General features: G+C 37.9%; 1 protein-coding gene across 4 annotated transcripts in view; it reads left to right on the top strand.

Moving 5' to 3' along the window:
* Window positions 1-25,562, top strand: part of l(2)gl (LLGL domain-containing protein l(2)gl) — a 312,112-nt gene that overhangs the window by 245,932 nt on the left and 40,618 nt on the right. For all 4 annotated transcript variants that reach the window (XM_070084440.1, XM_070084441.1, XM_070084438.1 and 1 more), the window contains exons 17-21: window positions 8,065-8,348; window positions 11,796-12,022; window positions 15,070-15,244; window positions 15,987-16,085; window positions 17,147-17,298. In XM_070084440.1, coding sequence (XP_069940541.1) covers window positions 8,065-8,348; window positions 11,796-12,022; window positions 15,070-15,244; window positions 15,987-16,085; window positions 17,147-17,298 — 937 coding nt within the window. The remainder of the gene's footprint in view (window positions 1-8,064; window positions 8,349-11,795; window positions 12,023-15,069; window positions 15,245-15,986; window positions 16,086-17,146; window positions 17,299-25,562) is intronic.

Genomic DNA, 25,562 nt, shown 5'->3' with positions numbered 1-25,562 from the left:
CAGAGTCTCAAAACTCTAGACCGTCGCATTAGCCACTGGGCCAGCTAGCCACATTAAGATTCATTCAACTAGGTATATTTATTACGATTTCGTGAATCAGTCTTCATTATTTGGTATATCACATAAAGTTCCCATTACTGTAGTTGTAGCTCAGTCTCCTTTTGGATCTAATGCCAACTATAGTATCTAACTATTGTTTTCCCTGTTTATGGGGCCAAAAAATATTCTTTTCCTAATTTTTATTATTTTGTGAACTTTTATGTGAGTATCTTTTTAGTTCACACATCGACTATATTTTGCCAAGATAGGATGACCTGAAGATGAAAATACATTCACCATTACTCTTCCAAATATCATTTCCAGAAGAGCACAGATATCATGGTTCTAAATTAAACCACCAAACTATAGTATCCACACATGATATAAAAGTGCAAGCACTGTGCATCTCATATTTCCAGTTTAAATATAGTTAACTGGCGTCCCTAAATCCTTTCCTAGATAATACCTTGCTAGCGCTCTCAGTAGTATAATAAATCCAAAAGACCTGTTTCCTCTATTCATTCAGATTTGTCACACACATTTTTTTTTTTTTTTTTTTTTCAACAAGTCAGCCGTCTCCCACCGAGGCAGGGTGACCCAAAAAAGAAAGAAAATCCCCAATAAGAAAATACTTTCATCATCATTTAACACTTTCACCACACTCGCACATTATCACTGCTTTTGCAGAGGTGCTCAGAATATAACAGTTTAGAAGCATATATGTATAAAGATACACAACATATCCCTCCAAACTGCCAATATCCCAAACCCCTCCTTTAAAGTGCAGGCATTGTACTTCCCATTTCCAGGACTCAAGTCCGACTATATGAACATAACCGGTTTCCCTGAATCCCTTCACTAAATATTACCCTGCTCACACTCCAACAGATCGTCAGGTCCCAAGTATCATTCGCCTCCATTCACTCCTATCTAACACGCTCATGCACGCTTGCTGGAAGTCCAAGCCCCTAGCCCACAAAACCTCCTTTAACCCCTCTTTCTAACCCTTTCAAGGACGACCCCTACCCCTCCTTCCTTCCCCTATAGATTTATATGCTTTCCATGTCATTCTACTTTGATCCATTCTCTCTAAATGACCAAACCACCTCAACAACCCCTCTTCTGCCCTCTGACTAATGCTTTTATTAACTCCACACCTTCTCCTAATTTCCACACTCCGAATTTTCTGCATAATATTTACACCACACATTGCCCTTAGACAGGACATCTCCACTGCCTCCAACCGTCTCCTCGCTGCTGCATTTACCACCCAAGCTTCACATCCATATAAGAGTGTTGGTACTACTATACTTTCATACATTCCCTTCTTTGCCTCCATATATAACGTTTTTTGACTCCACATATACCTCAACGCACCACTCACCTTTTTTCCCTCATCAGTTCTATGATTAACCTCATCCTTCATAAATCCATCCGCCGACACGTCAACTCCCAAGTATCTGAAAACATTCACTTCTTCCATACTCCTCCTCCCCAATTTGATATCCAATTTTTCTTTATCTAAATCATTTGATACCCTCATCACCTTACTCTTTTCTATGTTCACTTTCAACTTTCTACCTTTACACACATTCTCAAACTCGTCCACTAACCTTTGCAATTTTTCTTTAGAATCTCCCATAAGCACAGTATCATCAGCAAAAAGTAACTGTGTCAATTCCCATTTTGAATTTGATTCCCCATAATTTAATCCCACCCCTCTCCCAAACACCCTAGCATTTACTTCTTTTACAACCCCATCTGTAAATATATTAAACAACCATGGTGACATTACACATCCCTGTCTAAGACCTACTTTTACCGGGAAGTATTCTCCCTCTCTTCTACACACCCTAACCTGAGCCTCACTATCCTCATAAAAGCTCTTTACAGCATTTAGTAACTTACCACCTATTCCATATACTTGCAACATCTGCCACATTGCTCCCCTATCCACTCTATCATATGCCTTTTCTAAATCCATGAATGCAATAAAAACTTCCCTACCTTTATCTAAATACTGTTCACATATATGCTTCAATGTAAACACTTGATCTACACATCCCCTACCCACTCTGAAGCCTCCCTGCTCATCCGCAATCCTACATTCTGTTTTACCTCTAATTCTTTCAATTATAACCCTTCCGTATACTTTCCCTGGTATACTCAGTAAACTTATTCCTCTATAATTTTTACAATCTCTTTTGTCCCCTTTCCCTTTATATAAAGGGACTATACATGCTCTCCGCCAATCCCTAGGTACCTTCCCCTCTTTCATACATTTATTAAACAAAAGTACCAACCACTCCAACACTATATCCCCCCCTGCTTTTAACATTTCTGTCATGATCCCATCAGTTCCAGCTGCTTTACCCCCTTTCATTCTACGTAATGCCTCACGTACCTCCACCACACTTACATTCTGCTCTTCTTCACTCCTAAAAGATGGTATACCTCCCTGGCCAGTGCATGAAATTACCGCCTCCCTTTCTTCCTCAACATTTAAAACTTCCTCAAAATATTCTCGCCATCTACCTAATACCTCCCTCTCCCCATCTACTAACTCCCCTACTCTGTTTTTAACTGACAAATCCATACTTTCCCTAGGCTTTCTTAACTTGTTTAACTCACTCCAAAATTTTTTCTTATTTTCATTAAAATTTCTTGACAGTGCCTCTCCCACTCTTTCATCTGCTCTCCTTTTGCACTCTCTCACCACTCTCTTCACCTTTCTTTTACTCTCCATATACTCTGCTCTTCTTTTAACACTTCTGCTTTGTAAAAACCTCTCGTAAGCTACCTTTTTCTCTTTTATCACACCCTTTACTTCATCATTCCACCAATCACTCCTCTTTCCTCCTGCCCCCACCCTCCTAAAACCACAAACTTCTGCCCCACATTCTAATACTGCATTTTTAAAACTATTCCAACCCTCTTCAACCCCCCCACTACTCATCTTTGCACTAGCCCACCTTTCTGCCAATAGTCGCTTATATCTCGCCCGATATTCAAACTGCTGCTATTCCTCTTTCACACTCCTTCCAAACCTTTTTTGGATATTCTGTATGCCTTCTGTTCCCGTTTGGTTTATATATTTTCTTTGTATTGCTCAATTCTTTCTTCATGATGAGACAGTCACAACAACCCACTTGCCACAAATCAAATGTGGGGCAGAAGTTTGTGGTTATAGGAGGGTGGGTGCAGGAGGAAAGAGGAGTGATTGGTGGAATGATGAAGTAAAGGGCATGATAAAAGAGAAAAAGGTAGCTTTTGAGAGGTATTTACAAAGCATAAGTGTTATAAGAAGAGCAGAGTATATGGAGAGTAAAAGAAAGGTGAAGAGAGTGGTGAGAGAGTGCAAAAGGAGAGTGGATGATAGAGTGGGAGAGGTACTGTCAAGAAATTTTAATGAAAATAAGAAAAAATTTTGTAGTTAGTCAAACAAGTTAAGAAAGCCTAGGGAACAAATGGATTTATCAGTTAAAAACAGAGAAGGGGAGTTAGTAGATGGGGAGATTGAGGTTTTGGGTAGATGGCGAGAATATTTTGAGGAACTTTTAAATGTCGACGAAGAAAGGGAATTGATGGACTGAACACATCGACTCCAGGCTGAGGGACTGATTACCTCAAACTCCTCCTCTTCTTACGCCTTTCTACTTTGTATTGGACTGATGAAGCCACTGTGTGGTGAAACGTTTCCTGAATAAAGATTCCCATATGTTGCATAAGTGTCTCAATCTTCAACTAGTCGGTTTTTCAAACCATTCATCACAACTGTCAGACACTGCAGCATCATGGGATCTTGTTACAAAGAATTCTTCAACACTTGTCCAACCTTTGGACGAAGACCTACTTCGACTAGTGGATGGTACCACTATGACCCCACCTCCTGCTTCGCCTCACCCCACTAGAGTATATAAGCCACGTCTATGGCCCTATGCTGTGCGTTCTACAAGATTGGTGGACTGAACACATCGACTCCAGGCTGAGGGACTGATTACCTCAAATTCCTCCTCTCCTTACGCCTTTCTACTTTGTATTGGACTCATGAAGCCACTGTGTGGCAAAACGTTTCCTGAATAAAGATTCCCATATGTTGCATAAGTGTCTCAATCTTCAACTTGTCGGTTTTTCAAACCATTCATCACAAGGGTAAAGGAGGTGTTGTGGGCGAGGGGTTTGGACTTCCAGCAAGCGTGCGTGAGTGTGTTAGATAGGAGTGAATGGAGACGAAAGGTATTTGGGACCTGACAATCTGTTGGAGTGTGAGCAGGGTAATATTTAGTGAAGGGATTCAGGGAAACCGGTTATTTTATATAACCGGACTTGAGTCCTGGAAATGAGAAATACAATGCCTGTACTCTAAAGGAGGGGTTTGGATATTGGCAGTTTGGAGAGATATATTGTGTATTTTTATACGTACATGTATATACTTCTAAACTGTTGTATTCTGGGCACCTCTGCAAAAACAGTGATTATGTGTGAGTGAGGTGAAAGTGTTGAATGATGATGAAAGTATTTTCTTTTTGGGGATTTTCTTTCTCTTTGGGTTACCCTGCCTTGGTGGGAGATGGCCGACTTGTTGAAAAAAGAAAAAATGTATGAAAGAGGGGAAGGTACCTAGGGATTGGCAGAGAGCGTGTATAGTCCCTTTATGTAAAGGGAAGGGGGACAAAAGAGATTGTAAAAATTATAGAGGAATAAGTTTACTGAGTATATCAGGAAAAGTGTACGGTAGGGTTATAATTGAAAGAATTAGAGGTAAGACAGAATGTAGAATTGCGGATGAGCAAGGAGGTTTCAGAGTGGGTAGGGGATGTGTAGATCAAGTGTTTACATTGAAGCATATATGTGAACAGTATTTAGATAAAGGTAGGGAAGTTTTTATTGCATTTATGGATTTAGAAAAGGCATATGATAGAGTGGATAGAGGAGCAATGTGGCAGATGTTGCAAGTATATGGAATAGGTGGTAAGTTACTAAATGCTGTAAAGAGTTTTTATGAGGATAGTGAGGCTCAGGTTATGGTGTGTAGAAGAGAGGGAGACTATTTCCCTGTAAAAGTAGGTTTTAGACAGGGATGTGTAATGTCACCATGGTTGTTTAATATATTTATAGATGGGGTTGAAAAAGAAGTAAATGCTAGGGTGTTTGGGAGAGGGGTGGGATTAAATTATGGGGAATTAAATACAAAATGGGAAGTGGCACAGTTACTTTTTGCTGATGATACTGTGCTTATGGGAGATTCTAAAGAAAAATTGCAAAGGTTAGTGGACGAATTTGGGAGTGTGTGTATAGGTAGAAAGTTGATAGTGAACATAGAAAAGAGTAAGGTGATGAGGGTATTAAATGATTTAGATAAAGAAAAATTGGATATCAAATTGGGGAGGAGGAGTATGGAAGAAGTGAATGTTTTCAGATATTTGGGAGTTGTCCTGTCAGCGGATGGATTTATGAAAGATGAGGTTAATCATAGAATTGATGAAGGAAAAAAGGTGAGTGGTGCATTGAGGTATTTGTGGAGGCAAAAAATGTTATCTGTGGAGGCAAAGAAGGGAATATATGAAAGTATAGTAGTACCAACACTTACATGGGTGTGAAGCTTGGGTTGTAAATGCTGCAGCGAGGAGGCGGTTGGAGGCATTGGAGATGTCCTGTCTAAGGGCAGTGTGTGGTGTAAATATATTATGCAGAAAATTCGAAGTGTGGAAATTAGGAGAAGGTGTGGAGTTAATATAAGTACAGTGGACCCCCGGTTAACGATATTTTTTCACTTCAGAAGTATGTTCAGGTGCCAGTACTGACCGAATTTGTTCCCATAAGGAATTTTGTGAAGTAGATTAGTCCATTTCAGACCCCCAAACATACACGTACAAACGCACTTACATAAATACACTTACATAATTGGTCGCATTCGGAGGTGATCGTTATGCGGGGGTCCACTGTATTAGTCAGAGGGCTGAAGAGGGTTTGTTGAGGTGGTTTGGTCATTTAGAGAGAATGGATCAAAGTAGAATGACATAGAGTGTGTACAAAATCTGTAGAGGAAGGAAGGCGGGGTAGGGGTCGTCCTCAAAAAGGTTGGAGGGAGGGGGTAAAGGAGGTGTTGTGGCCGAGGGGTTTGGACTTCCAGCAAGCATGCGTGAGCGTGTTAGACAGGATTGAATGGAGACAAATGGTATTTGGGACCTGACGAGCTGTTGGAGTGTGAGCAGGGTAATATTTAGTGAAGGGATTCAGGGAAACCAGTTATTTTATATAACTGGAGGGGTTTGAGATATTGGCAGTTTGGAGGGATATATTGTGTATTTTTATTCATATGTACTTCTAAACTGTTGTATTCTGGGCACCTCTGCAAAAACAGTGATTATGTGTGAGTGAGGTGAAAGTGTTGAATGATGATGAAAGTATTTTCTTTTTGGGGATTTTTTTATTTTTTTTGGGTCACCCTGCCTCGGTGGGAGAAGGCCGACTTGTTGAAAAAAAAAAACACGTAAGTTTATTTTAGCTACTGTATATATTTTTAAGGACAGAAAACCTTCACTTGGTTCCTTAGTTTATTTCCTTCAACGGTGTGATTTGCATAATGGAGAGAGAGCCTAAATTTAGCTAATGTCCTGCATGTAGGTTCTATTGGGGGGCCAAGCTCTTAGGCCATAATGTCCTTGCATTTTTAGCTGAGATTCACTTTTTTTTTTTTTCAACATCCACAAATTGATTTCATCCAGAAACTTTAATTTTTCATTTTAACAAGTACTTTCTGCCCTGCCTTAACTATACTATTGATATTTATGAAAAACTTTTAAAGTTTTTTTTTTTTTTTCAACAAACCGGCTATCTCCCACCAAGGAGATAAAGACCGCAGTTTGTATGCTAACTTATATGGTTCACTCTTCTTGTGTGTATTATAGTCTCACTTCATTCAAGCACAGGATATCATTTTATAATACTGAATATAATGTAACCTTTAGTTTTGCAGTTATTCTAAAGTTGTTAAAGTATACACATAGTTGATTTAGCATTCATTACATTAAAATACTTCCTCTTTCATTCTTGCCAGATGTCACAGTGTATAAAAGGCCTCTTGTAATCTTTTGCCACATTTTGCATACGTGTATACATAATTTTACTGTATCTTTTTTTGTGAGTTGATCCCCATTCAGTTTGAACCTGGGAATTTGGTCCTTTGCAGACATTTTTCATGTTAATTAACTAAATATTTTTGACCAATTCTTTGCCATGCCAATTATGTTGTTTACATTGTTTACTCCATAATTCTTGTTTTGCATTTCTTGCATGCATCATTGTACCTGGCTTTTATTTCTCAACACTGTTGAAACAAGGATTTTCTTTATTCTGTATTTGGATTGAAATAAACCTTTCTTCATATTTGTTTAGGTATTCTAATCTACCCTGCTGGGAGCTGAGTTTCCATTTAATTCTGTATTCCTCTGTAGTAGGAATAAAAACTTCTCCATGCCCTTGTATTTGAATCACTTTGCATGCTATCCATCTACTTTCTGCCCAGTGTCCCTCATCCTTCAAGGGATGTAGTAGGAGAGAAAGCAGGAGGGAGAGTTGGTTAGATAATGAAGGTTACCTGGATACCTGGTAGATAAATTTATTTAACTACTTTGAAGTTAAATGAGTAGAGCTATGCTTGCCATGTAATAGTGTTCTGTATTCGTAATTGTAAATACAGTAATTCCTCCTCATTAGTAAACTCTTTCATTTAACATGCCTAAAAGCTTACTTTACGTGCCTAGTACAGTAATTTTTATTTTTTTTTGTAGGCAGGAATTGTGTATCATGTTGGGATATTAATTTCACTTTCATGAGTTATTAAAATGAATTATATATCTTCATGCTGCAAATGCATTCTTCAGCCTGTAAATAAATTATTACATAAATATAAGTGGGAGAATTCCTTTGTGTAAGATGATAAAACTTAGGGAGAAATAATTTACTTTTGTTCTTAATTTAATCAGATTGGATAAGTCTGATGCTTGCTTTAAAAAATTTCAGCTCAATTAATGTCAGCTACACTTTGGGCTGGCACAAACAGTGGGGCCATTTACGTATTTACCATTGCCATTCCACCATCTGAAAAACGAGGAGAAGTACCACTAAGTGTGCAGCTAGGTAAAGAGATTCACTTGAAGCATGGGGCACCAGTCATAAGTATATGCATTCTCGATGGTGCGAGTAGACCTTTCCCTGAACCAATGGCAGTCAAGAAAGAGGCAGCCCCATCACCTAATACCAATATGCCACACAGAGTTTTGATATGCTCAGAAGAACAGTTTAAGGTAAGCAATGATTTTGTTGAATTGCTGTGTAAATTTGACCTGATTTCTTATGCATCATATAGGGGTCACTTGTTATACTGGATACATTTCTATATTTAAAAGCTAATCTCTGTTTTATGTACAAGTTTATCAAATAAATTTCCTGGCAGTAATTCTGATTGTTTATTTTTTCTTTTTCAACAAACTGGCCGTATCCCACCAAGGCAGGGTGGCCCAAAAAGAAAAACGAAAGTTTCTCTTTTTACATTTAGTAGTACATATATATACAGGAGAAGGGGTTACTAGCCCCTTGCTCCTGGCATTTTAGTTGCCTCTGACAACACGCATGGCTTACGGAGGAAGAATTCTGTTCCACTTCCCCATGGAGGTAAGAGGAAATAAACAAGAACAAGAACTAGTAAGGAAATAGAAGAAAACCCAGAGGGGTGTGTGTATATATATGCTTGTACATGTATGTGTAGTGTGACCTAAGTGTAAGTAGAAGCAGCAAGATGTACCTGAAACCTTGCATGTTTATGAGACAGAAAAATGAACACCAGCAATCCTACCATCATGTAAAACAATTACAGTCTTTCATTTTACACTCACTTGGCAGGACGGTAGTACCTCCCTGGGCGGTTGCTGTCTACCAACCTACTACCTACTTTGATTGTTTATACATTTCGTAATACAGTGGACCCCTGCTTAACGATCACCTCCCAATGCGACCAGTTATGTAAGTGTATTTATGTAAGTGCGTTTGTACGTGTATGTTTGGGGGTCTGAAATGGACTAATCTACTTCACAATATTCCTTATGGGAACAAATTCGGTCAGTACTGGCACCTGAGCATACTTCTGGAATGAAAAAATATCGTTATCCGGGGGTCCACTGTATTTTATTGAACTGTGTAAATGTGGAGTAAATATTTACCAGCCTATAAGGCACATAAGAATACATGTACGTGTATAAGGTTCACTCCAATTTTGGCATGCATATTTTGGGAACACTAAAAAAGAAAATGCAGTACTTGCTTTAAAATTATAGTGAGCCAGTGACTGAGCTGCTTATGTGCACAGCATAGTTGAAAAAAGTGGTACCTGTACCAGCTGTTATCTGCTCCACTATCAACCACCAAAACAAACATGCCTACCTGTTGTTTACAGATGACTACTTTGTTAATTAGTTGAAACTGAAGGTGGTTTGTTTATTATATAATAGTAATATGTAAATTATAATGGGTTTACTGGTATTGCAGTACTGAAATGACCACTTACCAGTAACCCAAAGCATACCTTCAGCATATAAGGCACACTGATTTTTTTTTTTGGGGGGGGGGGGGAATGCACCTTTTATGCTGGAAAATATGATAGCTTTTTTTTTTTTTTAATGCATCAGCCATTTCCCACCAAGGCAGGGTTCCGATACCTTAATAAGGAATCGTTCAAGACACTGTACACTGTGTATGTTAGGCCCATACTGGAGTATGCAGCACCAGTCTGGAACCCACACCTGGTCAAGCACGTCAAGAAGTTAGAGAAAGTACAAAGGTTTGCAACAAGGCTAGTCCCAGAGCTCAAGGGAATGTCATATGAGGAAGGGTGACTCAAAAAGAAAGAAAAATCCATAAACAAAGAAAAATACTTTCATCATCATTCAACACTTTCACCATCACTCATACATAATCACTGTCTTTGCAGAAGTGCTTAGATATGACAGTTTAGAAGTCCCTCCAAACTGCCAGTATCCCAAACCCCTCCTTTAAAGTGCAGGCGTTGTACTTCCCATTTCCAGGACTCAAGCCCGGCTAACCGGTTTCCCTGAATCCCTTCGCAAAATATTACCCTGCTCACACTCGAACAGCTCGTCAGGTCCCAAAAACCATTCGTCTCCATTCACTCCTATCTAACACACTCATGCTTGGTGGAAGTCCAAGCCCCTTGCCCACAAAACCTCCTTTACCCCCTCCCTCCAATCTTTTTGGGGACAACCCCTACCCTACCTTCCTTCCCCTACAGATTTATATGCTCTCCAAGTCATTCTACTTTGTTCCATTCTCTCTAAATGACCAAACCACCTCAACAGCCCCTCTTCAGCCCTCTGACTAATACTTTTAGTAACTCCACACCTCTTCCTAATTTCCACACTATGAATTCTCTGCATAATATTTACATATTGTGCTTAGACATGACATCTCCACTGCCTCCAGCCGCCTTCTCGCTGCAGCATTTGCAACCCATGCTTCACATCCATATAAGAATGTTGGTACCATTATACTCTTGTATATTCCCTACTTTGCCTCCATGGATAACGTTCTTTGTCTCCACAGATACCTCAACGCACCACTCACCTTTTTTCCTTCATCAATTCTATGGTTAACCTCATCCTTCATAAACTCATCCACTGACAAGTCAACTCCCAAATATCTGAAAATATTCAGTTCTTCCATACTCCCTCCCTCTAATGTGATATCCAATTTTTCTTTATCTAAATCATTTGATACCCTCATCACCTTACTCTTACCTGTGCTCACTGTCAGCTTTCTACCTTCTGTATAACTTTATAAACCTTCAGACTTACTTAAACCCCCTCATCTCCTTATCTTGCTTCTTTGACTACCTTGTCTGTTGACATAGAATATTTGAATGTTGTTAGGATGTCCTGATCCCATCACCAACCACTTGGTGGTGGTGAGTGTCGGTGGTTGTTGTGTTGGTAGTATTGGCTGCTGCTGCTTCTGTTTCTTCTGCTCCTGATTCTGCTTCTGCTTCTTCTGCTCCAGATTCTACCTCTCCTGCTTCTGCTTCTTCTGCTGCTGATTCTGCTTCTGCTTCTTCTGATTCTGCTTCTGCTTCTTCTGCTCTTGATTCTGCTTCTGCTTCTCCGGATTCTGCTTCTTGCTTTTTTTTTTACTATCACTTCCACTATTACCATTACTACTAATATTGTTATTACTTTTTTTTTTTTTTTTTAACAAGTCAGCCGTCTCCCACCGAGGTTATTACTATTATGACTATTACTACCATGACCACTGCTGTTACTACTGCTGTTGCTATTACTGTTGCTACTACACTATTACTACTACCACTACCACCATCCCTGACACCACAACTGCTTCTGCTGTTCTCTTCCTCCACCTCTCTCCTGCAGTGTCTTCTGTTCTTATCTCCTTTTTTTTCATCAGTTGACTTGATAATAGTACAGGATGGACAGAAACATAGTCATGAGGTTCATCTCATAAATCTGGGATTTTGTTCTTGTTTTCATACTTGGAGCTAATGTAGGCACATAGTGTTAATGGAATGAAGAATGTACAAAGATGACAAGTGTGATATGATATATACTTGGGTGGTGTGAAATGAAGCTGAAAAGTAGTGTGAAGAGTGAAATATGAAAATAATTTTAAGAGTGGATTGCTTTCTACAAAAATTTAATGATACCAGTAATGTGTGTATTTTTTTTTTCCAGGTGTTTACCCTACCACAATTAAAACCATTTTGCAAATTCAAACTTACGGCACATGAAGGTTCAAGAGTACGCAAGATAGGCTATGCAGATTTTGTATCTTCAGTAGATGAAAGTTACCGGGAATCATGCTTCATGGTTATGACCAACATGGGAGATTTTTCTGTGTACTCTTTGCCTGACTGTCGAAGGCAAATGTACACAGCGCACATAAAAAGGGAAGATATCAAGTGAGTATTGAGAATAGATATTGCTGATTGCTTATTTTGCTACTTTGAAATGTGATTGATATCCTGTATATGGTTTCACATTAATATTTTTTTTTTTTTATTATCACACCGGCCGATTCCCACCAAGGCAGGGTGGCCCGAAAAAGAAAAACTTTCACCATCATTCACTCCATCACTGTCTTGCCAGAAGGGTGCTTTACACTACAGTTTTTAAACTGCAACATTAACACCCCTCCTTCAGAGTGCAGGCACTGTACTTCCCATCTCCAGGACTCAAGTCCGGCCTGCCGGTTTCCCTGAATCCCTTCATAAATGTTACTTTGCTCACACTCCAACAGCACGTCAAGTATTAAAAACCATTTGTCTCCATTCACTCCTATCAAACACGCTCACGCATGCCTGCTGGAAGTCCAAGCCCCTCGCACACAAAACCTCCTTTACCCCCTCCCTCCAACCCTTCCTAGGCCGACCCCTACCCCGCCTTCCTTCCACTACAGACTGATACACTCTTGAAGTCATTCTGTTTCGCTCCATTCTCTCTACATGTCCGAACCACCTCAACAACCCTTCCTCAGCCCTCTGGACAACAGTTTTGGTAATCCCGCACCTCCTCCTAACTTCCAAACTACGAATTCTCTGCATTATATTCACACCACACATTGCCCTCAGACATGACATCTCCACTGCCTCCAGCCTTCTCCTCGCTGCAACATTCATCACCCACGCTTCACACCCATATAAGAGCGTTGGTAAAACTATACTCTCATACATTCCCCTCTTTGCCTCCAAGGACAAAGTTCTTTGTCTCCACAGACTCCTAAGTGCACCACTCACTCTTTTTCCCTCATCAATTCTATGATTCACCTCATCTTTCATAGACCCATCTGCTGACACGTCCACTCCCAAATATCTGAATACGTTCACCTCCTCCATACTCTCTCCCTCCAATCTGATATTCAATCTTTCATCACCTAATCTTTTTGTTATCCTCATAACCTTACTCTTTCCTGTATTCACCTTTAATTTTCTTCTTTTGCACACCCTACCAAATTCATCCACCAATCTCTGCAACTTCTCTTCAGAATCTCCCAAGAGCACAGTGTCATCAGCAAAGAGCAGCTGTGACAACTCCCACTTTGTGTGTGATTCTTTATCTTTTAACTCCACGCCTCTTGCCAAGACCCTCGCATTTACTTCTCTTACAACCCCATCTATAAATATATTAAACAACCACGGTGACATCACACATCCTTGTCTAAGGCCTACTTTTACTGGGAAAAAATTTCCCTCTTTCCTACATACTCTAACTTGAGCCTCACTATCCTCGTAAAAACTCTTCACTGCTTTCAGTAACCTACCTCCTACACCATACACTTGCAACATCTGCCACATTGCCCCCCTATCCACCCTGTCATACGCCTTTTCCAAATCCATAAATGCCACAAAGACCTCTTTAGCCTTATCTAAATACTGTTCACTTATATGTTTCACTGTAAACACCTGGTCCACACACCCCCTACCTTTCCTAAAGCCTCCTTGTTCATCTGCTATCCTATTCTCCGTCTTACTCTTAATTCTTTCAATTATAACTCTACCATACACTTTACCAGGTACACTCAACAGACTTATCCCCCTATAATTTTTGCACTCTCTTTTATCCCCTTTGCCTTTATACAAAGGAACTATGCATGCTCTCTGCCAATCCCTAGGTACCTTACCTTCTTCCATACATTTATTAAATAATTGCACCAACCACTCCAAAACTATATCCCCACCTGCTTTTAACATTTCTATCTTTATCCCATCAATCCCGGCTGCCTTACCCCCTTTCATTTTACCTACTGCCTCACGAACTTCCCCCACACTCATAACTGGCTCTTCCTCACTCCTACAAGATGTTATTCCTCCTTGCCCTATACACGAAATCACAGCTTCCCTATCTTCATCAACATTTAACAATTCCTCAAAATATTCCTTCCATCTTCCCAATACCTCTAACTCTCCATTTAATAACTCTCCTCTCCTATTTTTAACTGACAAATCCATTTGTTCTCTAGGCTTTCTTAACTTGTTAATCTCACTCCAAAACTTTTTCTTATTTTCAACAAAATTTGTTGATAACATCTCACCCACTCTCTCATTTGCTCTCTTTTTACATTGCTTCACCACTCTCTTAACTTCTCTCTTTTTCTCCATATACTCTTCCCTCCTTGCATCACTTCTACTTTGTAAAAACTTCTCATATGCTAACTTTTTCTCCCTTACTACTCTCTTTACATCATCATTCCACCAATCGCTCCTCTTCCCTCCTGCACCCACTTTCCTGTAACCACAAACTTCTGCTGAACACTCTAACACTACATTTTTAAACCTACCCCATACCTCTTCGACCCCATTGCCTATGCTCTCATTAGCCCATCTATCCTCCAATAGCTGTTTATATCTTACCCTAACTGCCTCCTCTTTTAGTTTATAAACCTTCACCTCTCTCTTCCCTGATGCTTCTATTCTCCTTGTATCCCATCTACCTTTTACTCTCAGTGTAGCTACAACTAGAAAGTGATCTGATATATCTGTGGCCCCTCTATAAACATGTACATCCTGAAGTCTACTCAACAGTCTTTTATCTACCAATACATAATCCAACAAACTACTGTCATTTCGCCCTACATCATATCGTGTATACTTATTTATCCTCTTTTTCTTAAAATATGTATTACCTATAACTAAACCCCTTTCTATACAAAGTTCAATCAAAGGGCTCCCATTATCATTTACACCTGGCACCCCAAACTTACCTACCACACCCTCTCTAAAAGTTTCTCCTACTTTAGCATTCAAGTCCCCTACCACAATTACTCTCTCACTTGGTTCAAAGGCTCCTATACATTCACTTAACATCTCCCAAAATCTCTCTCTCTCCTCTGCATTCCTCTCTTCTCCAGGTGCATACACGCTTATTATGACCCACTTCTCGCATCCAACCTTTACTTTAATCCACATAATTCTTGAATTTACACATTAATATATGCATTAAATTTTTTTAGTGGCATCAATAGTGTGGTGTTCAGTAACCGTGGTGAGGCTCTGTACTTGATGTCTCCTTGTGAATTAGAACGGGTCTCCCTCTCAGCAAGGCACATAACCCGACCCACTGGAACAGTTCCCATTTTAAAATCCATTCCAGTCAAGGAGCCACAAGAAGAAAACTCTAAAGAAAAGGTAAGATATAGCTTAGGTAAAAATTTAGTAAGTGTTGTATTTTTAGAATATTCTGCAAATTTTTTTTAGCAAACCTTGTTCAGGTATTTTATGCATAATAAATACATATTTTTTTTTTTTTTTTAAAATACATAATATATTTTCAGTGAAAGATAAATATAATAGTTTCTGCTGATGGTACATGTCCTGAAATTGATTTTAATTTGTAATATACAATAAACCTTCAATTTAACAGACCTTGGAAATATATGACAAAATCTGCTGGGTCAGTTGAGGCAGAAACAACAAAGTCCATTGTTTACAGAATTGCCCATTATTATGGTCATAGCACAACAGTTGCATCTCTATCCACCACAATATCCATTATCAGCCCCCCACTTATCCTTATTAATTCATTTAATCGAGGGTTTATCTTCAAGCTGTACCATAGTACATTAAAGCTGAAGTATGGTAATATTGCCTGTATGTATTTATGCTCCTGTTTTTTCTGGTTTAGCACAGTTTAAGAATCATATTTTACATTTTTTACCTTACCTTTCAAGTATAATAGTATTGTTTTTTACACTGGCTGTCTCCCACTGAGGCAGGGTGCCCCGTCCCCCCCCCCCCCCCCAGAAAAAAAAAGTCGGCATCATTCACATACCCGCTGTCTTTGCAGAGGTGTGCATATTGCAGTTTAGATGTCACTCTAAACAGCAAATATATATTAATTGGCTTTTTTTTTTGGAAACATTTTTTTCAGCCAAATGAGAGTCAAGCAGAAGGTGGTGATGCTGCTGTAGCAGCTGCTAGTGCTACTGCTGCTGAGGTGCAAGATGACTCTATTGATTCTCAGGAGAAGGTGATGCTTGCATAATTTCAAAGTTATTCACCTTGTTTAAATTTTTATGTAAAGTACTGTAGTTATTTATTTGAAACTATATTCCATTTTAAATTGAAAGGGAATGGAAGAACACTTGGCATCTCCAAAGGAATAAAAGTACTTTTCATTATCTAGTATTCACTTGGGGAAAAAGCAAAATGCAAAATAAGTCTTCCACATGATGCTTTTTACTATCTATTAAACACACTTGTTTAATGTATTACTTATGTGATATGTTTCCATTCATTGTTTCATGAGTAACACTTCTTATGTAATTTTTTCACATTTCAAAATTATGGTATTGAAGGATGCAGATAAATAGACAAAAGATGTTATTGTTAAAGATTAAATTTGAGTTGGTAGTGAGAGCATGAACATAATGGTAGACAAAACTTGCTCTTAAATGACACTTAAATGGAAATTGAGTATTTGACTTCACTGTGTATGTTACTGTATCAAAATTATCTGGAAAGAAAAACATGTAAAATGTATTAATTAAATGTAATATACAAGGATAAGGGCTGAAGATAAAATAATAAAGGAAAAACAGTTGAGAGTGCCAAAATGTAAATTTGTCTGTATTATATGCAAATTCCTTTAGCATTTTTATCAATGTCAGTTTTCTAAAGTTAGTTGAATCTTACTTTTAATTTTGGTGTTGCCATTATATTGTTAACCAAAAATATTTTGGAAAGATTCTGCATGTGCTGTTCTGTTATGTTATGGAAAATGTTACATAAAAAGACACTGGTATATGATCTCAAATTGTTGCTGTGCCATTTTCTTGGTGGAACAGATTCTGAATTTTAGTTGATTATCTTTGTTGTTTCTCATATTTTGGGCTTGTATGGATTATAGTGCATATACTGTACTGATTGTCAGATTTTTCTTTTTCTTTTTACAATATTTTATCTCCAGTGCTCTTACAGTTTTTTTTAATAATTGCTAGCTGATGTTTTGTGATATAGGAGTTAAGATGACAATATAATTACTCAAAAATTGGAATTTTATATCTGTTATTCATGAAGAAAATTTCACAGGCTGAAAATGAATCTAGCAGAGATGAAAAAGAGGAAAAATTATCTGGTGAGGCTGTAGGTGGAAGTATTAGAAAAGTGGATGAAGTTAAAGAGAATGGCGATAGCAGTTTACTCAGTGGAGATATCACAATCGACTCGATTCGTGACCACATGTAAGTGAAAGCTAAAAGCTTTTTTTTTTTTTATGTTGTGCTCTGGATTTTATATAGATGATGTTTAGAACATAATTATTGTGTATGGCAGTGTTATTTGCTATGTGCATCTAAAATCTTCCTCTAAAATAATTTCTGCTTTCGGTAAAAAGGAAAATTCCTTGCACAGTATTTTGAAGCTCTCGTATTCTTCTATTTTTTTTTTTTTTTTTTTTTTATTACCTCATCGATGATCTCCTGCCAAGGCAGGTTTTATCTTTGTTACACACAGTAATGAACATAATCCTGGTTTTCATTATGAAGCTCTACACAGAGCTAAGTATTTTCACAAAGCTTGGTCTCCACCTACTTTCATTAGTTTTGATAGTGTACCTTCTTATCCTAAACTCTACAGTGAGTAAAATATATTTTTTTTAATATTTGTAATAAGCAATAATGTTAATTGCTGTAGTTAATCAATAATTTTTTGCATTTCCTTTTAGAATTTTGTTTTAATTACAAATTGAAAATGATAAAGCTGATAGCTTATATTATTTATGAGGAAGTAATGTGGATATGTGAAGTTGGTTTTCTTCTGCTTGGGAAATTTAGTTCAGCTGATTTGTCCCATATAATTTATTAGCATTTTTCAACAAATTTCTGTTTAAAGTCTTCTCTGTGTTTTGTGCACCAAACCTCTCATTATGCAGAGGATGTTCCATGCAGAATTATTTCCTTTTGTGCCATATTCACTATTTACAAGATATATGCATGTGCAGAATCATTTCCAAGAAAAGTCTATGTAAATTCACACAGTCGTATTTATGAACATGATTGCTTTCCACATCATTTAACAATTATGCAGACACTCTACAAATAATTAAAATTACTAGTAAGTTTACAGTATTCATCAGTTGTAATATTTATTGTATGAGGAATTGTGTGTGTATCTATTTAAGGTTGTAAGGGTGAGCAAAAGCTTGTATGTGGTCGCTGTATGACCCTTGTGGGTTTAGCACTTAGTTTTAATTGTAATACTCATAATGTGTGTGGTTGCAAGGGTTGAGTGTTTGCTTTTGGCCTACCTCTCAGCTTGCCGCCTGCTAAACTAACTCCCTCCTAGCCTCATGGGCCCCTATCGTACCTGTTCTTAAAGCTGTATATGGAGTCTGCCTCCTCTATTTCTTTGTCGAGGTCATTCCACTTTCCGACAACCCTGAGACTGAAGAAATACTTCCTGACATCCCTGCTACTAATCTGTGTTTTTAACTTCCACCTGTGCCCCAGAAATCTTGTTTCCCTGCCTCGTGAGTATTTTGTATATATGTCTCGCATGGTCCTTCTGTCTGCCAAGGTCATCAGGTTCAATTTCTGTGGTCTCTTTTCATAGCTCATAGCTTTGGAACTAGTCTCATTGCATACTTCTGCACTTTCTCTAGTTTTCTTAATGTTCTTCCTCAGATGTGTGTTTCATACTGGTGCTGTGTACTCCAAGATGTGCCTCACATATGTTGTATGAAGCATCTGAAATGATTAAACAAAGAGTCATGCAGGCTTCTCTTACATATGCCAGGCAGTCATTGTTTGCAGAGGTTATTTGGTTCATGTGAGCCTCTGGTGATAGAGTAGGCACTGAATATACTCCCAGGTTCTTCTCTTTCAACAAGGTCTGCAGCCTCTGTTCTCCAAGTCTCTTGCAGTCTTCTGGCCCCTTAACCATCTCTCTTTGTGTGGGTATGTGGGGGTGGGTGGATGTGGGGGTGTGTGTAGGTGTAGTGGAATAGGATGATTAAGAGAGTACAATATATAAATTTGAGGTGGAAGAAAGGAGGGACTGGAGCCCTGTCAGGAATGGTTAGAGGGAGTAGAGGAGGTTTTGAGTTCTAGGGACTTGAATATCCAGCAGGCTTGTGATTGGAGTGAGTGGAGACAAGTGATTTTTATGAATTGTTATGCTGTTGGAGTGTGAGCAAGGTAACATTTATGAATGGATTCAAGAAAACAAGTTAGCCAGATTTGTCATGGAGGTGGAAAGGACAGTGCCTGCACTCTAAAGGAGGGGGTGACAATGTTGCAATTTGAAGGGTTATCTGTCAGCACTCTTCTGGAAAGATAGCATTTAATTGAATACTGGTGAATAAGTTTTTTTTTTTGTGATCCTATGTCAGTGGTAGATGATCTGTATTAGCCCTTAAACTGTCCAAACGTAGATCTGCGTTCACATGCATAGTGCTCCGAACGTAGATCTACTTCTTTTTTTAGATTTGAAAGCATGTAAAATAAAACGTAGATCTAGGTTTGGAGTGCTACACACGTGAACGTAGATCTATGTTTGGACAGTTTAAGGGTTAAAATGTTTCTTATATAAATTTTATTTATAACCTATCATCTATTTTATATTTTATAATTTTCTAAACAAAAATTATGATTACATGGTGGCTGAGAAAGTACACACGTCTACCAATGTTGATTGAACAGTATCGTTTATACCAATAATACCTCACTGTAGTAGCTGTATGCAAAACTGATGGTCCCCTGTGATCAACCACAGACAAATGTTTTTGCATGACCAAAACATTCATTTGCATCCATCTTTCAACATGAAAGAAATAGTGTTTGAGAAACTAATAGTATAGTCAGATAGCTGGTTTGCTCTTCTGCCTGACTGGAAATTCAGTGTTGCCCAAAGCTGTCTGAATAGGATATTATGTGATGGTGAATGACAGAGGGACATTCCAGTGTGGACACCAGACCTGTAGGTCAAGGAAAGTGATGACATTATAGAGAAAGGCCAAATATGATTGGAAACCAGAAATCAAGTCTTTCGTAGAGTATGAAAGAAGTGAATACCTTCATTGATGTTAAGGCAGGTTTGTCCATTAACTTCAAACAATTTCGTGGATTAGTGTATTATGACAGGGTAACTGTCCACAAGCATTTAATATACAGTCTGTTCATGGAAGGTGCCTTGATGCTGGATGGTGCCTTGAATTGGAGCTGCTCTTCCCTTAGATCAAACCTGATTATTATATTCCAAGTGCCATATGACCCCTATGAGTTTAAAATTTCACAACAGTAGAGTAATAAACAATGAGAAGTAATGAACGACCAGCAATGGAAAGGGGTAATGTTAAATACTGAGCAGCATAAAGGAGTAATGAGGTACGACGATTCAGGATAAGTTTTCGCATCATAATGGCTACTGTAGATCACGTTTTAAATGCTTCAATGCTGGCTGAGTCATTTCTACTGTGAAGGGTAAAGGTAGCAACATGAACAGTTTTAGTAACCCCCTCCAATGTGGTGACATTGCAGCCTTGTACACTTTGATGGAGTTCATGGTATAAGTCCTTTCTTAAATCAGCTGGATAATTCTTGAAATACTGCAACACTCACATAACAGTTATTTGCAGCTCTGCTTGGTCTGACCAAATACTAAATCTGAACCTCTTGGAACATTATTAGGATGTGCTACAGCATCTCTTCAGGGACAGGCAAAAATAATTTCCTTATGTGGGTGTATGTGTGGGTGGGTGTGTGTGTGTGTGGTGTGGCATAAAATACCTGCTCCATTAAATCCACTTTTGGCCGCAGGGAGACATAATTTTTGTTTTTCGAATCTGCTATAGTAAGGGAAGTGTTGTTTATTAGAAGTTGCAGGGCAAGAAGGAATTTTTTTTAACAGTACTGTATTTGTATTATAGAGCAGTGCTGATTGAATTTATTTTTAATAAAGTGTACAGTGTTAAAACAATTACTGGTTAACCTTTTTACTTACATGACTCTGAAATTTAACCCTAGATGGTCCAAACATATATATACGTTCACTACCCCAGTGCCCCGAATATTTTGAAAAATAAAAAAATCTTTTTTTTTTTTAATGAAAATAAAGAGCACATTTTTCTAAGTGTTATAGGATAAAAAAAAAATTAGGGTCATTACTTACAGAGATATGAGGCCGAGAAGTTGGCACTGGATGCTCACGTGACAGCAACACGAGTCCTGCCATTTGCAGAAGTGTTGCCAATATACAGGTCTCCCTCAACATTCACGTTTTCAACTTTCACGCCAAATTCCCAGCCGCCAAATCATATTTAAGTTTCCCGCCACCTGCAAGTCCCTACTACCCTCCCTCCGACCCCCGCAACTGGCAGCCAGCCCTCCCACCACTCAGTGTGGTGAGTGTTTTGTTTGTTCATTATTTGCTATTAAACTACAGTATAAATAATGTAAACCCATTCATGACTACATATTGGAATGGCTATTCGGACAGGTATTAGACGGTGGCATCATGTTTACTCTTGAACACTGCAAAGAATTAAACATTTCTGCTACAGCTAATAATAACAATAGTAATAATAATAACAATAATAATAATAGTAATAATAATAATAATAATAATAATAATAATAATAATAATAATAATAATAAATATGGTATAATTGAAGAAGGAAATTGTACAAAAATACAAGGGAGTGGTTGACACATCGTCAGTGTGACTTTGTTTATGCTGGAGTGAACATTAGTCTCCCTACTCTTCCAAACATTTCACAATAATTCATTGTTTGGTGCTTGTAGACTGAGTGTGACTGGAGTGGTAGAGGCAGTGATTGAGACAATGGTATTTAATAACATACATGTTAATAATAATACATGTTATTAATAATATGTACTATTATTATTTATAACATGTATGTTATTAAATACATACATGTTAATAATAATACATGTTATTAATAATAACATGGAATATTATTATTTATAACATATACGTTATTAAATACCACTGCCTCAACCGCTGAATTATTGTGAAATGTTTGGAAGAGCAGGGAGACTAATGTTCACTCCAGTATAAACAAAGTCACACTGACGATGTGTCAACCACTCCCTCGTATTTTTGTACAATTTCCTTCTTCAATTATATCGTATTTATTATTATTATTATTATTATTATTATTATTGTTGTTATTATTAGCAATAGCAGAAATGTTCGATTCTTTGCTGTGTTCAAGAGTAAACACATGATGTCACCATCTAATACCTTTCCTAATAGCCATTCCAATATGCAGTCATGAATGGGTTTACATAATTTATTCTGTAGTTTAATAGCAAATAATGAACAAACAAAACACTCGCCACACTGAGTGGTGGGAGGGCTGGCTGCCAGTTGCGGGGGTCAGAGGGAGGGTAGTAGGGACTCACAGTGGTGGAGGCAGTGGTATTTAATAACATACATGTTATTAACATACATGTTATTAAATAACATACGTTATTAAAGCATAACATGTATATATTTAGTACAATTTACGACGTTTTCATGTATTTTATGATTATTCATGGTTCAACAAGTTAAGGAAGCAGTATTGTAATATATTTCCCTACAATATATTGGGGCACCAAACATTCACGGTTTTTCAACATTCGCGAGGCTCTTGATCCCCTAACCCTCGTGAATGTTGAGGGAGACCTGTGCCTTTTTTTTTCTATTTTTCATATTTTATATAATTTTTATGTTCTGATAATTACAGTTTATAGTAGTTCTTGTCATTTCATAACCAATCTTTGTTCTGACACTAGTATTAGGTACTGAAATTGTGCTCACATTGTCACAAACACATTGACAAGTGAACATTTACACCTGCCTTGGCCATTTACTATTGTCTTGGAATATATACAAAGTATTTATAGGTCCCAGCAATGTTTTGGATGTATGGAAGTATATAATAATAATGAGAAGGAGAAAGAAGAGGAGGAAAAAGAAGAGGAGGAAGAAAAGGAAGAGGAGGAAGACAAAGAGGAGGAGGAGGAGGAGGAGGAGAAGAAGGAGAAGAAGGAGAAGAAGGAGAAGAAGAATACGTAATAATAATAATAAGGTAATAATAAGTTCCCTTGAAGCATGAAAACCAAAGTCCACCCCTGACAGTGACATGATGAGAGAACATTTGATAAGAGCTGAGGTTTGATGGCATATGCAAGGGTGCAGTGATAAGACTTGATAAGAAAAGATTAGAGGTGACATTTGATGAGCATCGGCCTTCCTTTGTTTTCGCTGGTACACAAACATGTCTGTCTGTCAAGCTCCATGTCTATCTGTGTATCCGTCTAGCTCTCTGTCTCAGAGAGAGCAACAAGACTGCGTCATCATGTTTACTCACATCTTCAAGCAGAATATAGCACTTTATCTGGATTTTTGGTTATCCTAGGTAATTTACATTATGTATACTTGTATTTATGTGTACCTGTGAGACAGATAGACAGAGACAGATTGAAAGAAATAGAGACATATAAACAGACAGAGATAGACAGACCCTAAACTTGGGGTTAACATCACTTTCCTCTTAAAAGGGGAGTGTTAATATGACATTACATCAGTGAATCCTTGGTGTTTGCCGCACTGTTTGCTCGAGCAGGCGCTCCCACAAGGTACTAAGTGGTCCCATATTTTTTTAATGTGGTGCACACCGAGTGTTAAGACCCCCACTATGCTGACCAGGCATCTCAGGGCAATCGTGCCAAATTTGGAGGCAGGAAAATTAAAACATATGTACGTTTGGGAAGCTAGCCGTAAGTACGTATATATATGTTTGGACCATTTAGGGGTTAAAAGTCCCATCATAGTCGTAATTTAAATAAAAATCTTCTAAAATGGTAGGGAATCTTTTATTAGTTTTTTTTTTTTTTCAACAAGTCGGCCGTCTCCCACCGAGGCAGGGTGACCCAAAGAGAAAGAAAATCCCCCAAAAAGAAAATACTTTCATCATCATTCAACACTTTCACCTCACTCACATATAATCACTGTTTTTGCAGAGGTGCCCAGAATACAACAGTTTAGAAGCATATACATATAAAAATACACTATATGCCTCCAAACAGGTAATGACATGAAAAAATGTTAAATTTGATGTAAAATTTATGGAAATACACAGGCATAAAGTTGGAGATCAGGAGCACTTTAAGCAACAGTGATTTCACCCACTCTAATGCATATTTTAGGCACTTGCTATTGTTCAGATGACCCAGTTCCTGGCTATTTTACAAGTATGCTTTCATTTCCGTTCAACTGTTGGTACCCTAAAAGCATTCAGAAGTTTGCAATTTGGCCAGTTTTACACAAAATTCAACAAATTCCATTTTATGCACAGTCCGGAATAAACACTGTAGGTATTTCAGAAACTAAAGCAACCTTTCCTCTGTTCATTAATCATGTCCAGATGCTCCTCCTATATAACATATTCCTTCTATTTTGAATCTATTAACTCAAGCTCAAAAAAAAAAAAAAAAAAAATCGAAGCTTTACCCTACTTCTGTTAATAAAATATAACCAAGAATGATTTGTCACTGTTTAAGTTGTCCAAATTAATTGAAACAGACCAAGTAAAAACAGACCTGGAGAAAGGGACCTTACTTTCAGGACATATTTCAGGCTACCTTCAGTCTGTAGCCTACCAAAATTATCTTGCTTTTTTTTAGTATGTATTTTGATTGGTCAGTTGACACCAAGAAACAGCCAATTAAAAACCATCCTAGAAAATGCTTCAAATTTGCTATCATAACTCAAACATAAGGCCAGAGGCTATTCCCATCATGCACTGCATGGAGCAGGGTTTTTTTTATATTGTGCACACCTACTACACAGACCCATTCTCTTTTGTCTAGGGCAAAATTTACTGTTCATAGTAGATTTAAGAGTGCAGTGATCAGTATGTAAATATTCATCAGTGTCACTGGGCCTCAAAAATGTATACGACTTTGGAGACTGTGAAAGGGTTATTGGGTTAATGTTTACTGTCAATTAAAAAATAGTTGAAAGCAGGAGCTTTGAATCCAGGAAGAGCAAATGTAGTCAGAAATATACTTTATAGAATAGCTTGAAAGAATATTTGTTTGGCAATACATTTGTATATGAAGGTTCTTTATTTAGTAGGTGTGCAGCCAGTATTTATGCCTACCTAGAAGCTCTGGTGAATCTTGTATAGGTGTAGAGAGGTGCAGCAATAGAAACAAAATTTTCCATTACAGTGTAGTATAGGGACACTTGCACATATTTGTGCAGGATGAGAGATGAAAAGTTTTGTAATCTTTTTATTGTTAATTATTTTAATTGTTTTGTCTGCTTTCAAAACTTCCACACCAAAGTTGTCTGCTTTCAAAACTTCCACACCAGTCCACAGATGTGAACTGGACTCCATCTAGTAACCCCTATAATGGCCAGCTGTTCATCTGCAAACTAGTACATGGCTCTATAGAGAAGACCAAGCACATTGCAAGAACTATTTCTATTCACT

Source organism: Cherax quadricarinatus, chromosome 13 (genome assembly GCF_038502225.1).
Source record: "Cherax quadricarinatus isolate ZL_2023a chromosome 13, ASM3850222v1, whole genome shotgun sequence".
NCBI classification, from domain to species: domain Eukaryota; kingdom Metazoa; phylum Arthropoda; class Malacostraca; order Decapoda; family Parastacidae; genus Cherax; species Cherax quadricarinatus.
Note: the sequence above shows the minus strand (reverse complement) of the source record. Positions and strands in the feature narration are given on the sequence as shown.